At 39.9% G+C, this 20987-nt stretch overlaps 1 protein-coding gene across 3 annotated transcripts in view; it reads left to right on the top strand.

The window, feature by feature from the left end:
* Positions 1-20987, top strand: part of TANC1 (tetratricopeptide repeat, ankyrin repeat and coiled-coil containing 1) — a 129516-nt gene that overhangs the window by 55210 nt on the left and 53319 nt on the right. For all 3 annotated transcript variants that reach the window (XM_083578475.1, XM_083578476.1, XM_083578474.1), the window contains exon 3: positions 10898-11098. In XM_083578475.1, coding sequence (XP_083434601.1) covers positions 10898-11098 — 201 coding nt within the window. The remainder of the gene's footprint in view (positions 1-10897; positions 11099-20987) is intronic.

Raw genomic sequence — 20987 nt, 5'->3', positions numbered from 1 at the left:
TTTGTTTTAAGAACAGACTTCCGGAATGGATTAAGTTCATAAACCAAGGTACCACTGTACATATGTCAGATATAGATAGAGAGATAGAGAGATAGAGAGATAGAGAGATAGATAGATAGATAGATAGAAGATAAATATTCTTAAATAACATCATGGTTTTTATTAAAAAAGAATCTCACAGGAAGGATGTATTTCCTAACGTCTTGCTGGGAGTACTGAACTGAATGTTTTGTCTTTCTTTCATTATATGGTTTGTGTTTAATGGATCTCATAAAAAGGAAGGACATAGTTTTTCCTTCTGTTATTCAGTGGTATAAATAAATGTTGCTTAGTCCTGCCTTTAGCTATGCATGCATGGACATATATTGCTTTACAATATATGGCTTTCTCTTAATTATAGCATTTGGAGATGTGTTGTACTACAGGTCAAGATAGATGATGTGCATCCTTACACGTGTCTAATAACTGATGCCTTAATAATTGTGTGTGTTTCTTAGACTTTTTTTTAGACACTGCCCTTCATCTGCAGGTCTCAGGGTGGTTCTCAGCATCAAAGTACAAGACAAAAATACATAATGAAACAAGGACAAAAGCAAAATAAAAGAATAACACCCCTCCCCCCCAAAAAAAAAATTCAAAAGAGTATAGGATGTTAATTAGCCAAAGGCCTGGTTGAAGAGGAGCATTTCTGCCTGGTTCCTAAAGGGGTATCATGAAGGCACCAGCTTAAACTCCCCACGGAGAGCATTCCACAAATGGGGAAGGCCCATTCTCGTGTTGCCACCCTTCTTCAGATTTCTCATGGCAGAAGCACACACAGCAGTGCTTCAGATGATGATCACAGTGTCTGGGTAGGTTCATATGGAAAGCGGTATTGTGGTCCTTAACGGTTTAAGGCTTCAAAGATCAAAATCAGCACTTTGAATTGGGCCCAGAAACTAATTTGTAGCCAGTGCTTTACAGGTGACACTGTATTGTGCTCATACACACTGCTAAAATCATGGGTGTTTTGCTTTCGTTGCTACTAGAATTTAAGCCATGATTTGGTTTGGCACTTCATTCACCTTTTAAACCATAGTTAAGTTTAACTGTTATTTAAAGTGACATGCAGATGAAGGCAAAGTAGCTAATAACGTTAACTTCTCTAGCACAATAGTTTTGTATCTTCCCTTCCCCTCCACTTCATAGCTATGTGGGGCAGAGGTAGATAACTGAAGTAAAATTTAAATCCACAAGCTTCACAACTACATTTGTCTGCTTTAACTTCATGGCTGCTGTGTCCCAGTTTCATATTGCTCTTAGGCTCCTTCCATCTTATTTTATCTTGAGCACATAATGCTCTTGTATAGATTCTTATCATGAATACTATATAGGTTGGACATTGTGTGCATTACTGTAAATTGGATTCCCACTTTGAAGGTTAGAAGAACTGGAATCATAGAATCATGTAGACTTTGCATTTCGAGTTGCATGTTCCCGAACATTTTTTTAATGTCCTTAACTTGAGAGCAGCATTCAGGTCTTGTATACAGTGGTGAATTTTAAGCTGTTGTCTTCATCATGTTTGATTTTCATATACTACAGAGGCTCTAAAAGTTTCTCATGTTGCTTATCCCTTTTTCAATTGATGGATTAGATACGGGATTCGAGTTCTGTTTTCAAGCTTGTATGTCTTACAGAATGATTATTTGTAGTATCATTATACTGTCTCTCTTTAAAAGATGTTAATCTGATTAAGCCCTTTAGCTGCATCCGATTTGCCATTGGGAATTCAGTTACATTTTCAAGACATGCCCCTTCTTTAGAGCCATCACTGGTTCACTGGTTATGCTGGATGCCAGAGATAAAATGGTGAAAGTATAGAAAATCAGAAGTTAACAGAAAGCAAGATTGCATGGAGTTTATTTGATATTGCTGGAATATCAAGGTGCTCCAGGATTGAGAGGTGGTGTTTTATCAGATTTATAGGTCAGTGGTTTTTAAAGAATATTGTAGCATAAAGGAGTTATATGAAAATTTATATTTGCGAATATTCAAATGGATTTACAGTATGTTAGGCACTTCATAATTACTTTGTTACAGATAAATAATTGACTGAATAAGCGTGTACATAAAATACAACAAATATGTATTTCAGTGTATGGTCAGTTGTGGGAGAGCTATATTTATTCAGAGGATCAATAATAGCTAAATCAGGCTTCTAGTTCTCTCTTAAATACTCCGTTATTTTCTGTTTCTAGTCATCTCTATTACTAATGGTTGTTTATGATCAACAAACTTCTTAATTTATTAATACATTTCTTAATGCATGTAAGTATTAACAGATCACTATCACTTAAAATAAATTCAAATAGCATATTAAATCAGAATTTGACATTCACTCTTGGTCTCAGCACTTCAGGTTGTTGACTTATGTTATGAAACTCTGAAGCATAGTTTAGACAATTGTCACTAAACAATAGTCTAGATGAGCCCCAGGTTTGTGTGTTCTCCTTTCTATCCCTTCATGCGTGCAAAGGAAAGAGTCACAGTTTCACTTTTGACTAAACCACAGTTTCCTGTTACGTATGAATTCTGGTAACTGTGGCTTATTTTAACTCCTAGATAGTTTGTTTTATCAAACTAAAATAGGGATGTGGAACCTGAGGCCCTTCATATGTGACCAAGGCAGCAGTCCAACAACATCTGGAGGGCCACAGGTTCGCCATCCCTCAGCTAAATTTAAAACACACCATGGATGCCTAAGTTTTATATAATGGAGCATTGTGGCTTAATTAAAAGTAGAAGTGGAGGATTTGCTCTCCTTTTGCATGTGAACTGACAGGAGATAAAAGTGATACAAGTGGACAGTCTGTGCCAAGGCTCGCTCTGGCTTAGTTGCAATAATTATATTGGGCTTAATTTTTTTGCGTCTTGGTTGGTATATCTTGGTTACTCATTTTGCATTAACTGAATTCATAATACTTCAGAGTATGTGTAGATAATTCAGACATCAACTCTTGCTGTTTATTTTGTAGCTACCAAAGCCTTTGACTCCTTGAGCAGGTTGTTATTATGCATGCTTCTTATAAAGCAATCTCTGTGTTAATACATTTAACACCACTTATCTTTTAGGTTAATGGGACTCTGTGCCAGATAGTAAGTGACTGATCTGAAATACTTTCAGGCATAAACAAAAATTAAGTAGAAGATCAGGAGAATCTTTATTTGCACCAATCACTAGCCATAGCAATAAAATAGAATGTACTGAAGATAGAGCTAAAGGCTTAGCTATACAAAATACATTCTAGAGGTTTACATCAATAATCAAATAATAGATCTTTTTCTAATTGCCTCTGCTATTTATTTATTTATTTATTTATTTATTTATTTGCAGTTTTTACTGTCACCTGATTATCCTGATCTGCTAAAAGAAAAGACACAGTAGCAATGGTTGAGCGGCCTGGTATGGATAGTAGAGGGGTAATAACTTCACTCCTCAAATCTTTCTAAAGAGTACAAGCTAACAGCACATGAGCTACTGATTCAATACTGCCATCTCCACGTGGGCATAAGTGTTTTTCCAGCGGAATTTTTTGAAATCAGCCCTCAAGTACTGCTGAAGGCAGTATGTTTAATCTAGCATAAATGAAAGCAAGTCTGTAAATTGGAACTGTTCAATTTTGCAACTAGGGTGCCAGCGTGTCAGAATGACTAGGTGGAAAATAGTCATACCATTAAGTAGAGGATATAGCTGTTAAACTGTTAAAATGACATTGGGAGATTTGTATACGCTTGTATATAGGTAAATGTGTATATAGATAATAGCTTTATGAAACAAATTTACTTGTATATTGGTAATGAACAGTTCAATGGGTATGATGTAGTCTTGTTCCTCCAGAGCAGGGTTGGGCAGACTTGCAAGATTTCCCCAGATACAGTGGAACCTTGTGTTACGGACGGGATCCGTTCTGGAGACCCGCCTGTAACACGGAACTGACACAAGCTGAAGCGCAGTGTCAGCGCGCACACACGGCATGATTTAGCGCTTCTCCGCATGCGCGAGTGGCAAAACCCAGAAGTAACCCGTCCCATTCCGGTACTTCCGGGTTGCTGCAGGACGCAACACAAAAACAGGTAACCTGCAGCAGACGCAACATGAGGTATGACTGTATATAAAATTTTTACTTGGACCCCCAATACGACATCCTAGTTGCAGTAAGACAGACAGTAGCACAAAACAAGGACTATTATACGTCCGGGTTTTCCAGAACACGTCTTGGAATCGCTAGGAAAAATGGTGTCTGTGCAGATTTTTGCTGAATCGGCAAAATGTCTGGGAAAACCTGGCAAGGTATGGCAAGTTGGGCTATTTTTATTTTTAAAATCTTTAAAAATCAAAGAAAAATACCAAAAGCTCAACAACTTTGACTGGAAAAAAAGCTAAAGAAGCTTGTCCAGATTTTCACTTTCGGGAATCTGTCAACCCTAACAAAACTCAGAATCAAAAGATGGACACACAAAGCAAAAACGTCTTAATTTCATTTGACAATATCCTTCATTGGAGAAACTGTTGAAAATAAAGGCATTAAAACAAGAAAATAAAGGGGACAACTTCAGTTGGCAGTGGTATGGTTCATGCAGTGGATGAGACAGGAACCAAACAGAACTTCAACAGCAGCGTCACATGGGACACTCTGGAGAGATTTGCTGGGAGGACAAAAACCAAACCAAACCCAGTATTCTGAATATTAATAGAATTGCCTGTTTAGGGGGAAAGAGGGGGAAACTATTATTAGCTTTTGTCCTGTCAGTAATTCAAACACTGCCTCTATCTTCTGAACAATACACCTGAAAAACATAACGTTGTTAAGCTAATATTCTCTTGAGCTATAGCTTCCAAACTACAACTGGGTGTTAACTGCCAGTTGCTGTGTCCTGTTTTCCAGTTTGAAAGGAAGCAATCCTCTAAATATTGTGTGGGGTAGAATTAAAATTTGAGTATAGCCACAGAGAAGAAGTTGCAAAACCTGCAGAAAATGCTGCTTTGTTTGTTTAAACCAGTCATCCAGGGTAGTTGTTATGACTACTGCTGACACTTCATTATTGGTTCAGAAGGGTCATATAACACTGAACGACAGGAAAATACTCCTCAGTTGCAGCTTTTTTATGTGTAACTAAATTATTAAATGTGCTGAAATCAGGGGTGGCTAACTACCATTTTGGGAGCCTGATATAGCCCCCCCCTTTCCCCCCTGGCCTTAGACACCTCTGGTTTTTGTAGCAGCAGCAAAATGAAAACAAAAATACAGTGGTACCTCGGGTAAGAACTTAGTTTGTTCTGGAGGTTCGTTCTTAACCTGAAACTATTCTTAATCTGAAGCACCACTTTAGCTAATGGGGTCTCCCGCTGCGCCGCCGGAGCACGATTTCTGTTCTCATCCTGAAGCAAAGTTCCTAACCCGAGGTACTATTTCTGGGTTAGCAGAGTCTGAAACCTGAAGCGTCTGTAACCTGAAGCATCTGTAACCCGAGGGACTACTGTATACACTATGCTGTGTTGGGTGGAGGTCATTACTGTCGTTAGGGATGCAAATTGCTCACTCCCCAGCCATCAGATTAATCATTTTATGAATGGAGAATGGGGTGGTAGTCCTGTGGTGGTAGCCCTTCCAAGAGTATTATTGTATTTTGGAGGGATGTGTTTAGTAAGATAGTTGAGACAGAATAAGCAGAAGGAGCAACCTGCAAATTTGAAAAACTATATTGTTGCTAAATGATTTGTATTACACCTAGTATTTCAGCATCTGTTGTCACTAGTGCATCAGAAAGAGCATTATAACCCTCCCTCCTCACCTGATCTGCATGGACCATGAGTCAAGGCTGATGGCTTTTCTGCCTGCACCCGTCTGAGTGTCTTGGGTGGCCCCAACCCACTGCTGGTAGGGTTGGCCAAGGGCAAATGCAGCCCTTGAGCAAAAGGAAGGAAAAGAAAAAAGCGACTAGCCACCCCTGCTGCTAAACCATTAAAAAACTGATCTTGGAGAGAGACTAACTTTAATCAGCAATTTTAGCTAAAATACCTGCATATTTTAAGACCAGTCATATGTATTTCCTGCCAAAGGGGGGGGACACCCAACTTGCATTAAGTTATTTTTTTCCCTTTCAAGCAAGTAAGCAGTGTACAGTGGACCCTCTGGATACGAACTTAATTCGTTCTGGGGGTCCCTTCGCACCCTGAAAATAATGTTAATAGTGGTGCGCTTCTGTGCACGTGTGTGGTGTGCAGAGTGCTTCTGTGCATGTGTGCGCAATGAAACCCGGAAGTATGCACTTCCAGGGTTGCCGTGGCCATAACCCGAAGATTCCATCTCCAGAGGAATACGTAAGTAGAGGTATGACTGTACCAATATGGCTACTTGTAACGTGAAAGTGTTGGTATTGTTGCTAGGGTTATCACAACCCATGTCAGTGATGATTTAGTTAGAAAGTTATACTGTACAAACACTGGTGCTTTTAATGCTTGGAATACACGCAACACCCCTTTGTGTCATACTTGCTGGCCTCCATTCACCTTTGCTCAGCTGCTCTCTTCGTAAGCTTTTTAATGTTCCAGATGTTCTCTAGCGCTAAAGGGTTGAGGGTTGAACCCGGGTCCAGCTTTGTGCAGCCCTTCCCCATCATTGCAGTAGCAGTGTCATGGCTGAAACTGGGTGTGTGTTTGGAGTGGAGGTCAAAGCAAATATAAAAATATTCTGCATGTTTCTCGTTGCCTACAAGGAACAGGTTTTGTTTTTTAAATTAATTAACTTATATCTAGTTTTACCCATAAAATAGCGAGTGGTCTCAGAATATCGTGATCCTCTAGTACTGCTGGTGCTAAGCAACCCGATCAGTCTCTTGAATTGAACTGAACGGGATGCTTTGTTAGCATCCGACTGTCTCGGGAGACAATGGAGGTGTGCACCTCCGGGGGCAAAGTCAAACTGTTGGAAGGTTGCAGCAATTGCGGTGGCTGTAGAGACAGATACAGGAGAGACATGTTTTGCTGCAGCCGGGGCGTCTAGTTCTACTGCTGCAGACCCACCAGGGCATTCCCCTCTCTCTGTGCTCCTCCCAGCAGTCATTCCTCCTATGGTCAGTGCTATGGATACACATCCTGACTGACTTGTCTCCAGGCACTGCGGTTGTCTGCAAGGGATTCCCACAGGAATACTAATGGAATAATACTAAAGAGTGAGATACAAGGGACTTAATTCAATTGAGTTGTCTCCACAAACAGAAGAGGAGGAGAGGCGATTTTTGCTGGATCTGGCTTTCCACATTCCCCCTCCCAACCTTCTCCAGGTTGTTGGAGGAGTGTGGCATGCTAACCTGTAAGGAGAAAGGGGAAATCAGTTTAAAAAATTCTTCCCTCCTCACCATTAGTAGACACAGCCACTGGATTAGGAGCCTTTCTGCACTCAGGCACAGCCAGATTCAAGACATATTGAATGAATTAAATATACATACAAACACCCTCTTCCCCTCAAATACTTCGGCTAAATCTGCCTGTTTGTTTCCTGAGAATTGCAAATCTAGCTTGCTTCTTTCTCAGCACTTTATTTAAAAGTGTCACTGACAGAAATGACATTCGGACAGAAAATAGCCTGTTCACTTGGACCCCTGCTCGAGAGGGGGATTGCAACAAGGGACGTGATTTTAGATACTGAGAAAGGCATATTTTAGATGCCTTTGTCTGGTTTTGAGGCTCTTCTAACATCTCAAATACAGATGCATGTGAATATTTGTTGCAGGAAATCCCCTGGCAGACAAGCAGAGACAAAACTGGGTGCGGACAAAGGCATTCATATCAAACAAAGGAAGTAAATAAATTAGATTAGACAATATATTGTTGATGTATTTCTCAGGCTGCAATCCTGGACCTGTAATTTTTCTGTGAGATTTTTTTGCAGTTGTTTTAATTGCAGTTGCAGTTGTAGTGGAAGGACTGGACATAAACCTCCAGAAACATCAAAAACTCAGGGAGTTTGCATCCAAGGAAGTATGTATAGGATTGCTCTGTATAGGATGGCCGCTTTCATTTGTGTGAGCCAGTATTTTTCAAATTTAGGGTTTTTTCTAATGAGTATAGTCATCACATATAAACCCCACATATAAACTTAATATTCGCATAGCGCTTTTCAGTGATGCTCAAAATGCATTACGTGTTAAGTTCAACAATCCTACATGGAGCACAAGTGTCCTGAAGTTATGGAGGATTTTTTCAGGTTGGGAAATGGAGGATTGTTTAAGGCTGTCTATTGAGCTTGTACTTGAAATGAAAGTTTAATCTGCAGTAGGTTTAATGGCTTATTGCTTCTTTCGGAATAATACATCTCACCAAGCTATACTGTTTATATTTTGAAGATAAAATGCTTGCTTACAGCTGTCAGGGTTATTGGCCCTATTTGAACGATCAAATCTTTGCTTAATAAGCTGAGATATGTACAAGCTTATTTTCCATGTGCTCCATTCTTGTGTTGCTCCCGTTTTCATTTAGTTCTTCGTAGTGCCACAGTTAGCCAGGAACTACTTTCCCGTTTCATTCATGCATGGAACCTATAAGAGATGGTTTATGATCCTGGCATGTTCTGAACCTGGTAACCATAGTTTTCTGGTTTGAACAAAACAGGAAACTATGGTTAGTTGAAGTTTTCCAGATTTTGTTTCTGTATGCAGGGAAGAGAAGAGGCTGCATCCATGGACAAAAGTCTCATTCACATCACAGCTTATTAAGATATTATATAAATGTGGACAATGTATGGCTGGTCTTCATTGAAAAAGCCTGAAAAAGCATTTGTCTTGATTTGCTGTGATAAACAGGAATGTCCCAATCTAAAGTTAGAAATGGATGAAATTTCCTTCAGAGGGGAAGGATTTTAATACTAACTTCTGAAGTATTTTAAGTTTTTAATACAGTGGTACCTCAGGTTAAGTACTTAATTCGTTCTGGAGGGCCGTACTTAACCTGAAATTGTTCTTAACCTGAAGCACCACTTTAGCTAATGGGGCCTCCTGCTGCCGCCGCGCCGCCGGAGCATGATTTCTGTTCTTATCCTGAAGCAAAGTTCTTAACCTGAAACACTATTTCTGGGTTAGCAGAGTCTGCAACCTGAAGCGTATGTAACCTGAAGCGTACGTAACCCGAGGTACCACTGTACTTAAATTCAAACTTGGAAAAGTCAATTTTCTTCTATCTTTGGCACTTTGTGTATTCAAAGTCTTTATACAAAATTGATATCAGATACTTGAAAAATAGTCAAAGCACATTGGTTTTTACTCAAATACCTTCTTATGAATCCAGCAGCTCTGTTTGGATAATTGGTCTAAGCCATTTAAAAAAACTTGGTGTTACACCTCTCATATACACCTCTTTTATCTTACTCCCCTTTTTTTCTTCAATAAAACTAGTTGTTTGTTTGGTAAACTTTGTTTAAACTTGTTAATATTGTTGCTACCGGAAAAGGGGGGGGAAGAGGGGAAGGATTTTGGGGGAGATTTCATAGGCTGCTCCTGTTTCCTTAACCATTGTTAAACAATGGAACAATATTTTTGTGTGTGAACTGGCTCAAATGAGGTGATAGTCTTCAAAACCACCCTTTTTTGACATACTGCAACAGCAGAATCTTATTACATGTTCATTTGTCAGTGCATGTTGCTTTTAGATCAAAGGAAGTGGTAGAAATAAACTGATTAAGTAAAGGTGAACAGTGTTATGTGATTCGGGCTATGTTCTTCAGACGCAAGCATATATTTCAAAACTGTTTTTGTAGTGTTGATGCATATTTTGTATGTAGATTTACAGTTCCCCACACACCCCCCTCTTCAAGCAGGATCACGTTCAGCATATATATGAGGATATTTTAGAGTTCTTAATAGTAGTTCCTTCTAGAGAAAGACCTGGGAAAGGTTGCAGAGGGCCTGACTCTGGTAGCATTTATGTGTGAATTATTTGAGGATAACATGTAATCCTCCTAAGAGAATTGTTTGTTTATACTTCTCCCTCCTTGTCTGACTTCCCTGTTACAGACTGTACAGGATGTAAAGCATATAAACTGTTTGTTAAACAGAGTTGTTTGTGTGCATGTAGCTGGTGATAATGGGAACATAGAGGCATTTAGCTGCCAGAAGTAGGCAGCGTACAGGGTTCCACCACCATGAGTTCTTATGAGAAATCACAGATTTGGCCACTTTGGGAGACATGATACGAGATGCTATATTTGGATAAAACTTCTTATGCCTAAAGTTGGGCTTTCTATTTGGGAACAAGATTATTTTAAAGCAGCAAATATTGGTATTTATTTAAAGGTCCAGCAAATATCTACAACTTTTATTTTATAGCAAGTTACACTTGTTTCTCCCTACTGTCTCTTTAAATATTTCCCCTTCTCTCCATCAGAGGCTACTAAAGTGGAACAGGATAGGAGTCCAGCAGAAAAGGGTCGTTCATTATTTATTTATTTTATTCTTGGGCCATAGACCCCTATTCCCAGTAGGGAACTTAGACTGACAACTTGCTTGCTTCCCTTTTCAAAGCCATTTAAAAAAAATATTAAAAAATGGCCACATATCAAATCACCAGGCAAGGACTGGAGGTGACGTAGTAGCACATAGAATAGCCCAAAAGCAGCTCTTTTCACAGTAGCGTTATAACTGAAAATAACATTTGTGCTTTTTTTATCCATTATTCCTCTTTTTGTTTGTGCTTCCTTTCTGTAACAAATGTCTGTAATGCCACTTAAACCAGCCTTTGCTCCATTGCTGTCACAGCAAAGCTTGATACAATGGAGTTTGTTCTCGTATTTTCATACAGCTTTCTGTTCATTTGCTGTGTAACTTTAATCCCCTTCCCTCTTTTTTATTATTTATTTTAAAGGTGATTCATGCTCAGAAAGTGCACTACAGATAATTGCCACATCTGGCCACCATGCAGATTTCCCCAGTGGTATCCAGCCTGCACCGGAAGATGTCTACAGAATGAACTTGGCCAAAGGAGTTTCAATGTCTTTGCCATCATCACCTTTGCTGCCTCGCCACGCCTACTTGATGCAATCAAGAGCAAGCAAAAAATCTCCAGGTAAGTTAAAAAAAAATTCTCAATTTGTACAGTAAAAGACTACTTGGTTAATGACTAGTTCTTTGTCAAGTGATAAATTTCCTTCTAGACTCCATTTTCTACAACTGCTTCCCTGATATCCTGCTCACAGTATCACTGATCAAATGGCTTATGTGGGTAACCTCTAAGTAATAGGAGACAGCATCATGCTAAGCCAAATTACAGTCGACCACATTTCCAACCTTTGGGGAAACAGCATACAGGTGTTGAGTGGGATTAGAGACCAAAGTGGGTGGAGCAATAGATGTGATTCTTACTTTGTATAGAAGGCCACACAAACAAAAAGACAGAGGTTTCTGTACATAAACATGCCTTTCCATGTTTCATCCTGGCAAGCAAGAGGCATTTTCATAGCTCAAGGGCGCATTCCAGCCAAGCAAAAGCACTTGAGGAGCCTGGGGAGGTTCCTGAGGGCCAGATGGAAAGACCTGGAGGACTGAATTTGGCCCCTGGAGAAGAAATTGCATGGCTCCTTCCCAGGCATTCTGCTGTGTAGTATTGCACCGCGCTTAGCCAAAGCTTGGCTTGGTGTGCTGCCTGAACCCAGGTACATGGTTTAGCTCCTTTGAACAAACTGTGAGCTGTAAACCATGAGACAAACCTTGGCTACGTCTTGTGGTTTGTATGGGGATTGCTAAACCACGAGCCCAGGTGACACACTAAGCTAAACGATGGTTTTGCTCAACTTAGCAGCAGAACAGTTAATCAAGAGCAAAGTAGCTGAAATCGTCCCTCCCAGAGACCACATGCTCATGCTAAGCCATGATTTGGCTCAGCATGATGTATGAACCAGGCCATTGTCTGGATGAGCTTACCTGATACTGCCTGAATGTTTCCTTCCTTACCTTCACACCATTAGTTGGGGAACATAATTGAACTTGTGACTGCTACACAGAATGTGTGCAGCATCAGAGAGTAGAACCTTTACATATTAAAATATTGATTGCTATTTTGGGGAAACATGGTGGTTCAGTGTCATATTTGGCCTATTGATTTAAGGTCTGATATCATGCAAACTCTGCAAAGCATCATTGCTCAATAGACTGAACCCTTTGTAGTTTTACAGATGGTTTCAAGACGCTGTTTTCATTCTGAAGATGAATTGATTTACATTTATTATCTAAGCTGAATGTAATATGATATAGTAAGGGAGGGAAAAGGCTATTCAACTTTGTGATAACACCTCCTGAAAGCTTTTGTTTGTAGCAACAAGCAAATGTCTGTGTACATATCTTACTAAATAAGGTGTGACTACTGCCTTCCTTTTTATCAGCTATGCGCAACTCATTCCAGTACACTAACATCACTTTGACTCCACCAGGCCTGGGACCTGAGTATCTGGTGAACTTTGCCAAGTGTGTGCTATCTGTAGAGACATGAAGTAGTTTTGGTTATTCCAAATGATCTAGCCTTGGGGAAATTTTTCAATGACAGGAAGTAAGTAATAAGGAACAGTTATGTGTCAGCTATTCTGAGCCCAAAGTAATGGTGCTTGGTGATAAAACAGATAAAAACAAATGGCAATTAGACAGTCATCCCTTGGAGAAGTCTAATAGATTTAATTATCTGGAGGTTTGTTTGCCCAAAATGGTCTATGGAACAGTCATTGGCAGGAAAATAAACTGAATGCCCAAAGTTCAATGCAGTAGGTGTTGAAATTTGCCAGAGTGAAGGGTGGGGAATCTTGGGCTGCCAGCTCTAAAAGCTTTTGCTGCTAAGGTTGATATATGGGGCAGAAATCTGGGGGCATTTCAGAGTCCACACAGTTGGAAGTAGTATAGTTGTGCTTTACTGGGTCTCCCACCAGTAACATCCACAGCGTACCTGTGGGGAGAAGCGGGATTAGTGCCAATTTCATATTTCATTTCAAGGACTATCTTCTTATTTTTTAAACGGAGATATTCGGTAAATAAACTGGTAAAATAATGTATGGCGGAACACTCTCAATCATCCTCCCCAAACACCTAGCTAGCTAACAATAAACTATTATCAAGGAATTATCGAGGAAATACGGATTTGATCCAGAGGCCCTTTTCACTACCAAAATCCCACTTAGCCGACAAAATATTAAAGCAGTGCTCCAAAATCTGTTGCAGAACAGGAAGGGATGCCATTACTTTATACAGATTTTCCAGCACTTTCCCCACTTTGAAATCATCACACCATGGGGAAGAGAAACACTTATCTGAGCTAAACGCACATTTTCTCTGCAAAGTGCCCACAACTCTCTGCGTATTTTCAGACTATGAAGTCTAATTTTGGGGAGATTTAAGAAAATCCCCAGAGGTCTGCACTTTTGTGTCTGCAGTAGCCCGTGAGTAGAGGATACCATAAGCTATTTGATGTTCTGCAAGTGGCAGGAAGCATACAGGCAAAAATATTTTAAGCAATCTTTAGTAGTGGTTGCTACCCACCGAGATAGGGATAAGATATCTGTTGTCTGGCTATATTCACGGTGAATGCAACTCAACTTAGACAGGGCCATGTGGCCTCCCTCAAGATCTAAGATTCTGGTTTTTTTATGCATGTTTTTCCCCGTGTATAATTCTTAGGTTTAATTTATGCTCATATGTTTCTGTTTGGCTGCAACCTGTTTTGTTGCTTGATTAATAAATTCGTTTTGATGAAAGGAAGTAGCCAATACATATTAAAATATTGTGAAACCGGAGAAAGGATGCATAGAAGAGACTGTAGGTGACTTTTCAAAAATAGTGTTTTATATATTTTTCATGTCCTTTTAAATCTTTTTTTCCCCTTCACTGTTTGTGGATTGTATTTCGGCTAGCACTAACAATAGTATATTTTCACTCCCCTGGTTACTTTTCCTAACGATAAAACTTTTTTGGATACATATATCAATTTTATTTATTGACCTTATTTGAGTCTTCTTGTATCTTAAGCACTTAAAAAACCCCAACAACTTGGGATTTCCTGAAAGTCTTTGTCTCATGTTGTTCACACTTTCAACCAGGGTCAAGGACCCTGTTTAACAAGATTGCATAATTTTTAGTCATTACTCTATACATAATATAGTCCTGAATTTTCATTTATCTGATTTCTGTTAAGCAACCACTTATTATAAGAAATAAATAAGTTGTTATTTCTTTTGGACATGTAGTGCTTCTCTCTACAGCATTTCCCAACAAACTACATCAGCATACTTTTGCAAATGTCACTTATATTAAAAATATTAAAATTCAAGTATGTAGTTTTGAAACATAAAAGTGGTCTTTTCTAGTCAAGATGAAAGGGAAGCACTATATTTAATACCTGTATTTTAGTGTCCCACTTGAATTAGGTGCGGTTTAGTGGGGAAAAAACTGCTGGCTTTTGAAAAGTTGGCCTTGTCAACAAGAATTTATAGCTGTGATGAAATCAGATCCCAACACCCTTGAGGTGCCAGTATTGACAAGTCCAACTTGTGCTATTTCTTTCTCTCTCTTTTTTGATGTGTGCACCCAAGAGAAAGTGCATTACATTTGATTCCCCCCCACACACCTCTTGTTAATTTGTGTTTTTTTTAAAAAATCACCCTTACTGTTATTTCTCTTAATTTTATTGGCCTAAATCCAGCGCAGAGGTAAGCTTATTAGACCTATTTAAAGCAATGAGTTTTAGTATACCTGACTCTGTTATATTTAGGCCATAATAAAATACTAGAGATATTATTTGATTGCGATGTTCCATTTGCACCACATACCTCCACCTACACTGCACCTACCCTTCCTCTGCTCCTCCCCTGCAACCCTCATGCATCCCAAAAATATGCTCCAGAGGATTAGGGGACCCTCTGGAGTAGATTTGGGGACATGGAGGTCGGGGAAGGAGGAGAAAGGCAAGTTCTAGGAGATCCACTGGTGCAACGTTGGAGTCTCATCTTGTGTATTTTACAAGTTAAATATAATGTTTGTCTTTTAAAAACCTATATTAGTTTGGGTAAGATGCCATCTTATTTATGTAGTATTTTAATTCGCTCACTTTGAGTTCATTGTTTGCATCCGTCTGTCTCGGGAGACTATAGAGGAGTGTGCCTTTGGGGTGAAGTCAAAATGTTGGATAGTTACATTGTCTGCACTTATAGCATAATACACAATTCTTCCTGAAGAATAATAATTTAAAGTAGAATAGTTTAAAACCAGCCATTCAAATGGGTTTGCAGACTTCAGTGGACAGCTGTTAAGGAGGAGGAAATTCATAATACAGAGGGGGAAAGAGTGTGTGAGTTCATGTCTGCTTCCTGCTCTTTTAGGCCAAACTAGAGAAGGCACAATTCATGAGCATGTTTTTAGAAATGTGAGTAGCAGCTGGGAGAGGGAAAGTTGCATCAGGGCTTCCTGCACCCCTCTACCCACTGTGGTCCTGATGATTGGGGGATTTTTAGAAGGGAGAAAAGGAGTTAAATTCTCTTTTCCAGTTCCTACAATCCTGATCTTGGGAGAAAAGCAATGGCAAACCTAGACAGCATCTTAAAAAGCAGAGACATCACCTTGCCAACAAAGGTCTGTATAGTTAAAGCTATGGTTTTCCCAGTGGTGATGTATGGAAGTGAGAGCTGGACCATAAAGAAGGCTGACCGCCAAAGAATTGATGCTTTTGAATTCTAGTGCTGGAGGAGACTCTTGAGAGTCCCATGGACTGCAAGAAGATCAAACCTATCCATTCTTAAGGAAATCAGCCCTGAGTGCTCACTGGAAGGACAGATCGTGAAGCTGAGGCTCCAATACTTTGGCCACCTCATATGAGAAGAGAAGACTCCCTGGAAAAGACCCTGATGTTGGGAAAGATGGAGGGCACAAGGAGAAGGGGACGACAGAGGACAAGATGGTTGGACAGTGTTCTCGAAGCTACCAGCATGAGTTTGACCAAGCTGCGGGAGGCAGTGGAAGACAGGAGTGCCTGGCGTGCTCTGGTCCATGGGGTCACGAAGAGTCGGACACGACTAAACGACTAAACAACAACAACAACAATCCTGATGCTGTCTCCCCACCCAACTTAATATTGCACCAAGTTTAGCTCATTGTGATGCTTACGTTATTGGCAGAATTATTTCTGCATCAGACCTCTGAAAAGAAGAGCTTTTGAATATTCTTTTTTAGACATACTTGTGTGCATAAGCCTTCAGGCAAAACTGAACTTTTCTTTTGGCCAACTCTTCCGGCTAAAATGTATGCAATATTCTGGGCTTGGTTATAAGGGTCCATTTGCTGGCTTGGAAGATGTTGTGTTCACTCTTCCTTTCTTCCCGCATGGGTATGATAAAATTGTTTCTGCTTTTATTGGAGTACTGGTCTGTGTTGCAATCAAACAGGATGTGAGAGATCTAGCCCACATAACGGGCAGGGTGTTATGGGTTCCTATCCTTGCAAATATTTCCTTTAGCACTTAGGTTTCCATGGCTTAACAGCCTTTTTGTCAATTAGGGACTGCTCATGTGCATGTAGTTAAATTTACGAGGATATACTTTCACAGTCCGGGAAAAGGCGAAGTCTCTGAACCTTGCTGAATTTCATCTACAAAATATTTGGATTTGCGTTATTAAGTGTTGCCATAAGATATACTTCGTAACAAAACCCAAACTGCTCCTTTTCTACTACAAAGCCTTTAGGACACCTCACAACAAAATAGAATGATATCCAATAAAAAACATTTAAATTAACAACTTGTAAAAAAAAGAAAAAGTAAGATAGAAATTGACCCAGCTACAGCAAAATAACAAAAATACTATGTCTATCACTCATGAAAAACCCCAAAGAGAATAATAGTATTTAAGTTGGCACCTAAAAGATATCATAAAAGAGCCTCTCTGGGAAGGGTATTCCACAACTAGGATGCCACAGAGAAGACTCGTTTCTCTTGTAGCTAACCAACTCATCTTCCAAGGAAGGGACACTAGGAGCTTCAGACTATATTTACATTGCATTTAATGTGGCATGACTGGACAACAAGAACCTAGAAACATTTCTAAAACGTTAAATAATATACTAGACACTCCGTGTACTCTTCAGAAAGTAGTACCTGTCAAGCAGTCTGAAGTAAATAAGCTGCCACTTTTTCTTTAGAAAAAGAAGTTGTAAAACTTGTTGTCTGCCTAGCCAAAACCTGAATACTTGTTTGAAAATTATGAGGAAAAAGCAGGGAAGCTGAGCAGTCCCTAAAAAGACTGCTCTAGCTATAAAGCTAAGTACAGCTGTACTTTGGATCCTGAACACCGTGCGACTCGAACGTTTTGGCTCCCAAACGCCGCAACCCGGAAGTGAGTGTTCTAGTTTGCGAACATTCTTTGGAACCTGAACATCTGATGCGGCTTCCAATTACCTGCAGGAAGCTCTTGCAGCCAATCAGAAGCCACGCCTTGGTTGCCGAACGTTTTCGGAAGTTGAACGGACTTCCGGAACTGATTTTGTTCGACAGCCAAGGTACGACTGTACTTTATAGAACACCTTTCACATTCAGTGTCTCCTCTGTATTAATAACAGACAGCTTATTTTCTAAGTGAAAAATGCGGAGAAACCTTACCGCTTGATAAATCTCCCATTCTTTGCACCAGATAGAATGTCTGCATCCTATTTGCATTAATTCCTATGCATAAGCAAACATGTATCACATGACCAGTTCACCATGTTGGTAAGGTTATCTTAATCCTAATTTGAATCTTTACTGATTCAGTGCAGTTCTATACATGAGTTCAGAAGTAAGCCCCATTGTTAATTAAGTCAAAGTTAAGTACAGTACTTCTAAGTCTCATTGATCTGGTTCACAAGTCACTGTTAGGCACCATGCAGATTCCCAGAGAGGATTTCTTAGCTAATTTGCTCCTTGGCTCCAACTCATGGTTAGTTGAGGAGAGAGCTTAACCATGCATCAGGGTTCTGCTGACAAGTTAAGCCAAACCAGAGCTCAGCATGGAGCAGGAGTAAAAAAAAAAAAAAGACTGAGAAGGAGCAAGGCAGCTGCAAGACCCTTTCTGAGAACCTGAACATTCATGCTATCTACCTGGTAACCCATAGTTTGGATTACCATGGTGTGAAAATCAGGCCATTAACTTGGTTGCTAAACAGTGAGTTACCATATTTTTCCATCTGTTTTTGGGGACTCAGATTTAAGAAAATGGCCTCGGCACTATCCTTGTACAGTGGAACCTCTACCTGCGACCATAATCCGTTCTGGAGGTCTGTCCAGAGGTTGAAATGGGTCGCTGGGAGAGGTGCTGTTGTGCGTAGGCGTGGGTGGCGATTGCCCGCTTCTGCGCATGTGCGAACAGCGATCGCTGCTCCTGTGCGAACAGCGGCAAACTTCCAGGTTACTTCCGGGCTTGCTGTAGATGTTGGGCGAAATGGACGCAAGAGGAGGCAGACATAAGAAGAGGTTTGACTGTATAAGATGCCCCCTTATTTTTGACATAATTTATTAGGGGGAAAACTTACTCTTATACACGGAAAAATACAGTAAATGTGTTTTTAAAGCATGAGTAGGGAACCTTTGGCGTTCCAGATATTGCTGAACTCCATGAGCCCTAAAAGCATAACCAGTGGTTGATGGTAGTTGCAGTTCGGACAAAACCTGAAGGGCCAAAAGTTCCCCACACTCCATTGGTCTTTATATTCCCAATTTCAGGAGTCCACAAAGATTGATTCTGGTGATGGGTGGTGTTTGGGTCTGTTCAGACGTAACTCTTAAGCTGTGCTTGCGTGCTCCCTCTTTGCCTGCACCTCTCGTCATTTTATATGGCTTTTCCTGATTTCCGATACTTCCTTTTGATGAACTGAATTGTGCCGATTCATTGCTCTGTGTGCAAGCAGAAACTGAGTTGTCACTGAACCAGAATCAGAAGTCAAGAATCGCCACATAAGAAGGGGGAGAGTGCAGGACCAAGAGTCCTCAGGGTTCATTCAGTTATGAACATGTCCAGTTTTTCTTGACAGTAAATGGCTTAATCAAAGTCGCCATGATGCTCCTAAGTTTCACCTTTCTCTGCTTGCACATCCTACATGGGATATAATGATCTGTTTACTTTTTAGCTGAGCGGTGGAATTTAATGACTGATTCTGGAAGTTTTTGTATATTCAGGTCCCTTCACTATTGCTCCATTGTTCTGAAATCTCAGATTTTTCATTTGTGAGAGTGTGGCCTCCTCAGTTGCTTTTTTTGTTTTTGAGAAGTCCCCAAGTATGTGCAGCTCTTGGTATGGTGTGTTTATACATTCCTTTGAGAATGCTAGTGGCTGCTTTTAAAAACTAAAGGAAAATGTGACCTCAGCACTGTGTTTCCTCTGTTTCTGCAGCTATGAAAAACATGTAAAGGGAAGCTACGCAACTCCAAATGACAGAATCACAACTCTTTCATTTTTAGAATTGCCTTTTCACCATCTCTTGCTTATTAATGTAATCCTGCTTTAAAATGGTTGCCCATCATTGTTCTTGTGTACTGCATCTAATTATAGTATTACTTGCCGTACATAGGCCAGAACGATTGTCTTTTGAAAGGATGTGGTTTGCATTTTAGAGGGAGTGCATTTTGGAGTTGCTTTCATTCTAAACAGGCCTTGCTGCTGCTTTTTATTCATGTTCTAATAAGTATCGAATAGCACCCTCTGCTGGTTTTTTATGCTGATAAAATCCTGTCTTTTTCGCATGTGTCTTTCATTGCATTGCAAAATGTACAAAGATCAAAGCCGAGTTGCTTTACTGATCTTTCTTTGCATCAGAATGTCCAAATACTGAAAATACGCAACTGAAAAATCTCTCTGTGCAGATTACTTGCCTCTTAACATCTTTTAATCTTTCATGCTCACAGAGTGTATGCTTTTGGATGAAGGTGGGGATTATAATTTGCATCAGGAGATTAAACATATGATAGTGTGTATGTGGCATTAATTGCCTCAGCTAACTTAAACAGTTCTAGTATTACAAAATAAAGGAGCACTTCTGTGAAAAGTTTTATCTGCTTTAAAACCTTTATGTGTGTAGCTTGAACTTTTGTTTATACGATCAAAGAGTAAACCCAAGGGCAAAATAATTTTGCTGAGCAGAATCAAACGCAAGACTTATTTGCTCACCTTGATTTATTATCTTGAAGAATCTGGCCATATATAAACAATACCATCAGCATCAGACACTCATCATGTAGGAGGGGGAACATGTTGTCAACACCTGAGCTGGAAGGGATGCAGTAAGCCAGAGTTGGACTGTGCTTGAGGCAGAAACTCATTCTTTATGTACTGTTATCTTCCCAGTTCCCTTAACACTGAGTGATGGGAAAATGAAACAGCCCTTTCCCCTTACTGTGGTAATGCAAATCTAAATTTCCGACTTCTTGCCTGCCATGAATTCTACAGTTAGGCTTATTTTTCTTTAAAGAAGAATGTTATTAATATTTAAATAAAACAAACACAAGGCATTTGCTTTAAACCACAGAATGCCATACAAATTCTCCAATAGCTATACAGTACAAATTATTCCATATTTATATGCAAAATATAAGCAAAAACAATAATAATACTGAGTTTGAGTTTCCACTTTGAAAGCTAAGTAGCAATCTCAGATTGTTCAGCAAACTACCTAAGCTGCTCCTCTGTTGGATCTTCTCCCCTGCTTGGTTTTTGACAACCCATTAGCCTGTGCCCCTCTTGATCCTCTATTGCTACCTTGAAGCCCAATCCCTGACTGTTTCGAACACCCTTTATACCTGTTTCTGGCCCATTTGGATGTATACCCATGTCTCCCCTTTCTGGTTCTAGATCTGGAACACCTGGAACCTGAATGAGACCTGACAATTGCTCATGCAACTTGTTCTGGGGACGTTCTCCATCAAATGTTAATGGCACAAGTGCTTTGTGCTTCCTTCTTTGATC

Source organism: Podarcis filfolensis (assembly GCF_964270895.1).
Source record: "Podarcis filfolensis genome assembly, chromosome: 1".
Taxonomy (NCBI): Eukaryota; Metazoa; Chordata; class Lepidosauria; order Squamata; family Lacertidae; genus Podarcis; species Podarcis filfolensis.
The sequence above is the reverse complement of the archived record's forward strand: the minus strand, read 5'-3'. Positions and strand labels throughout refer to the sequence as shown.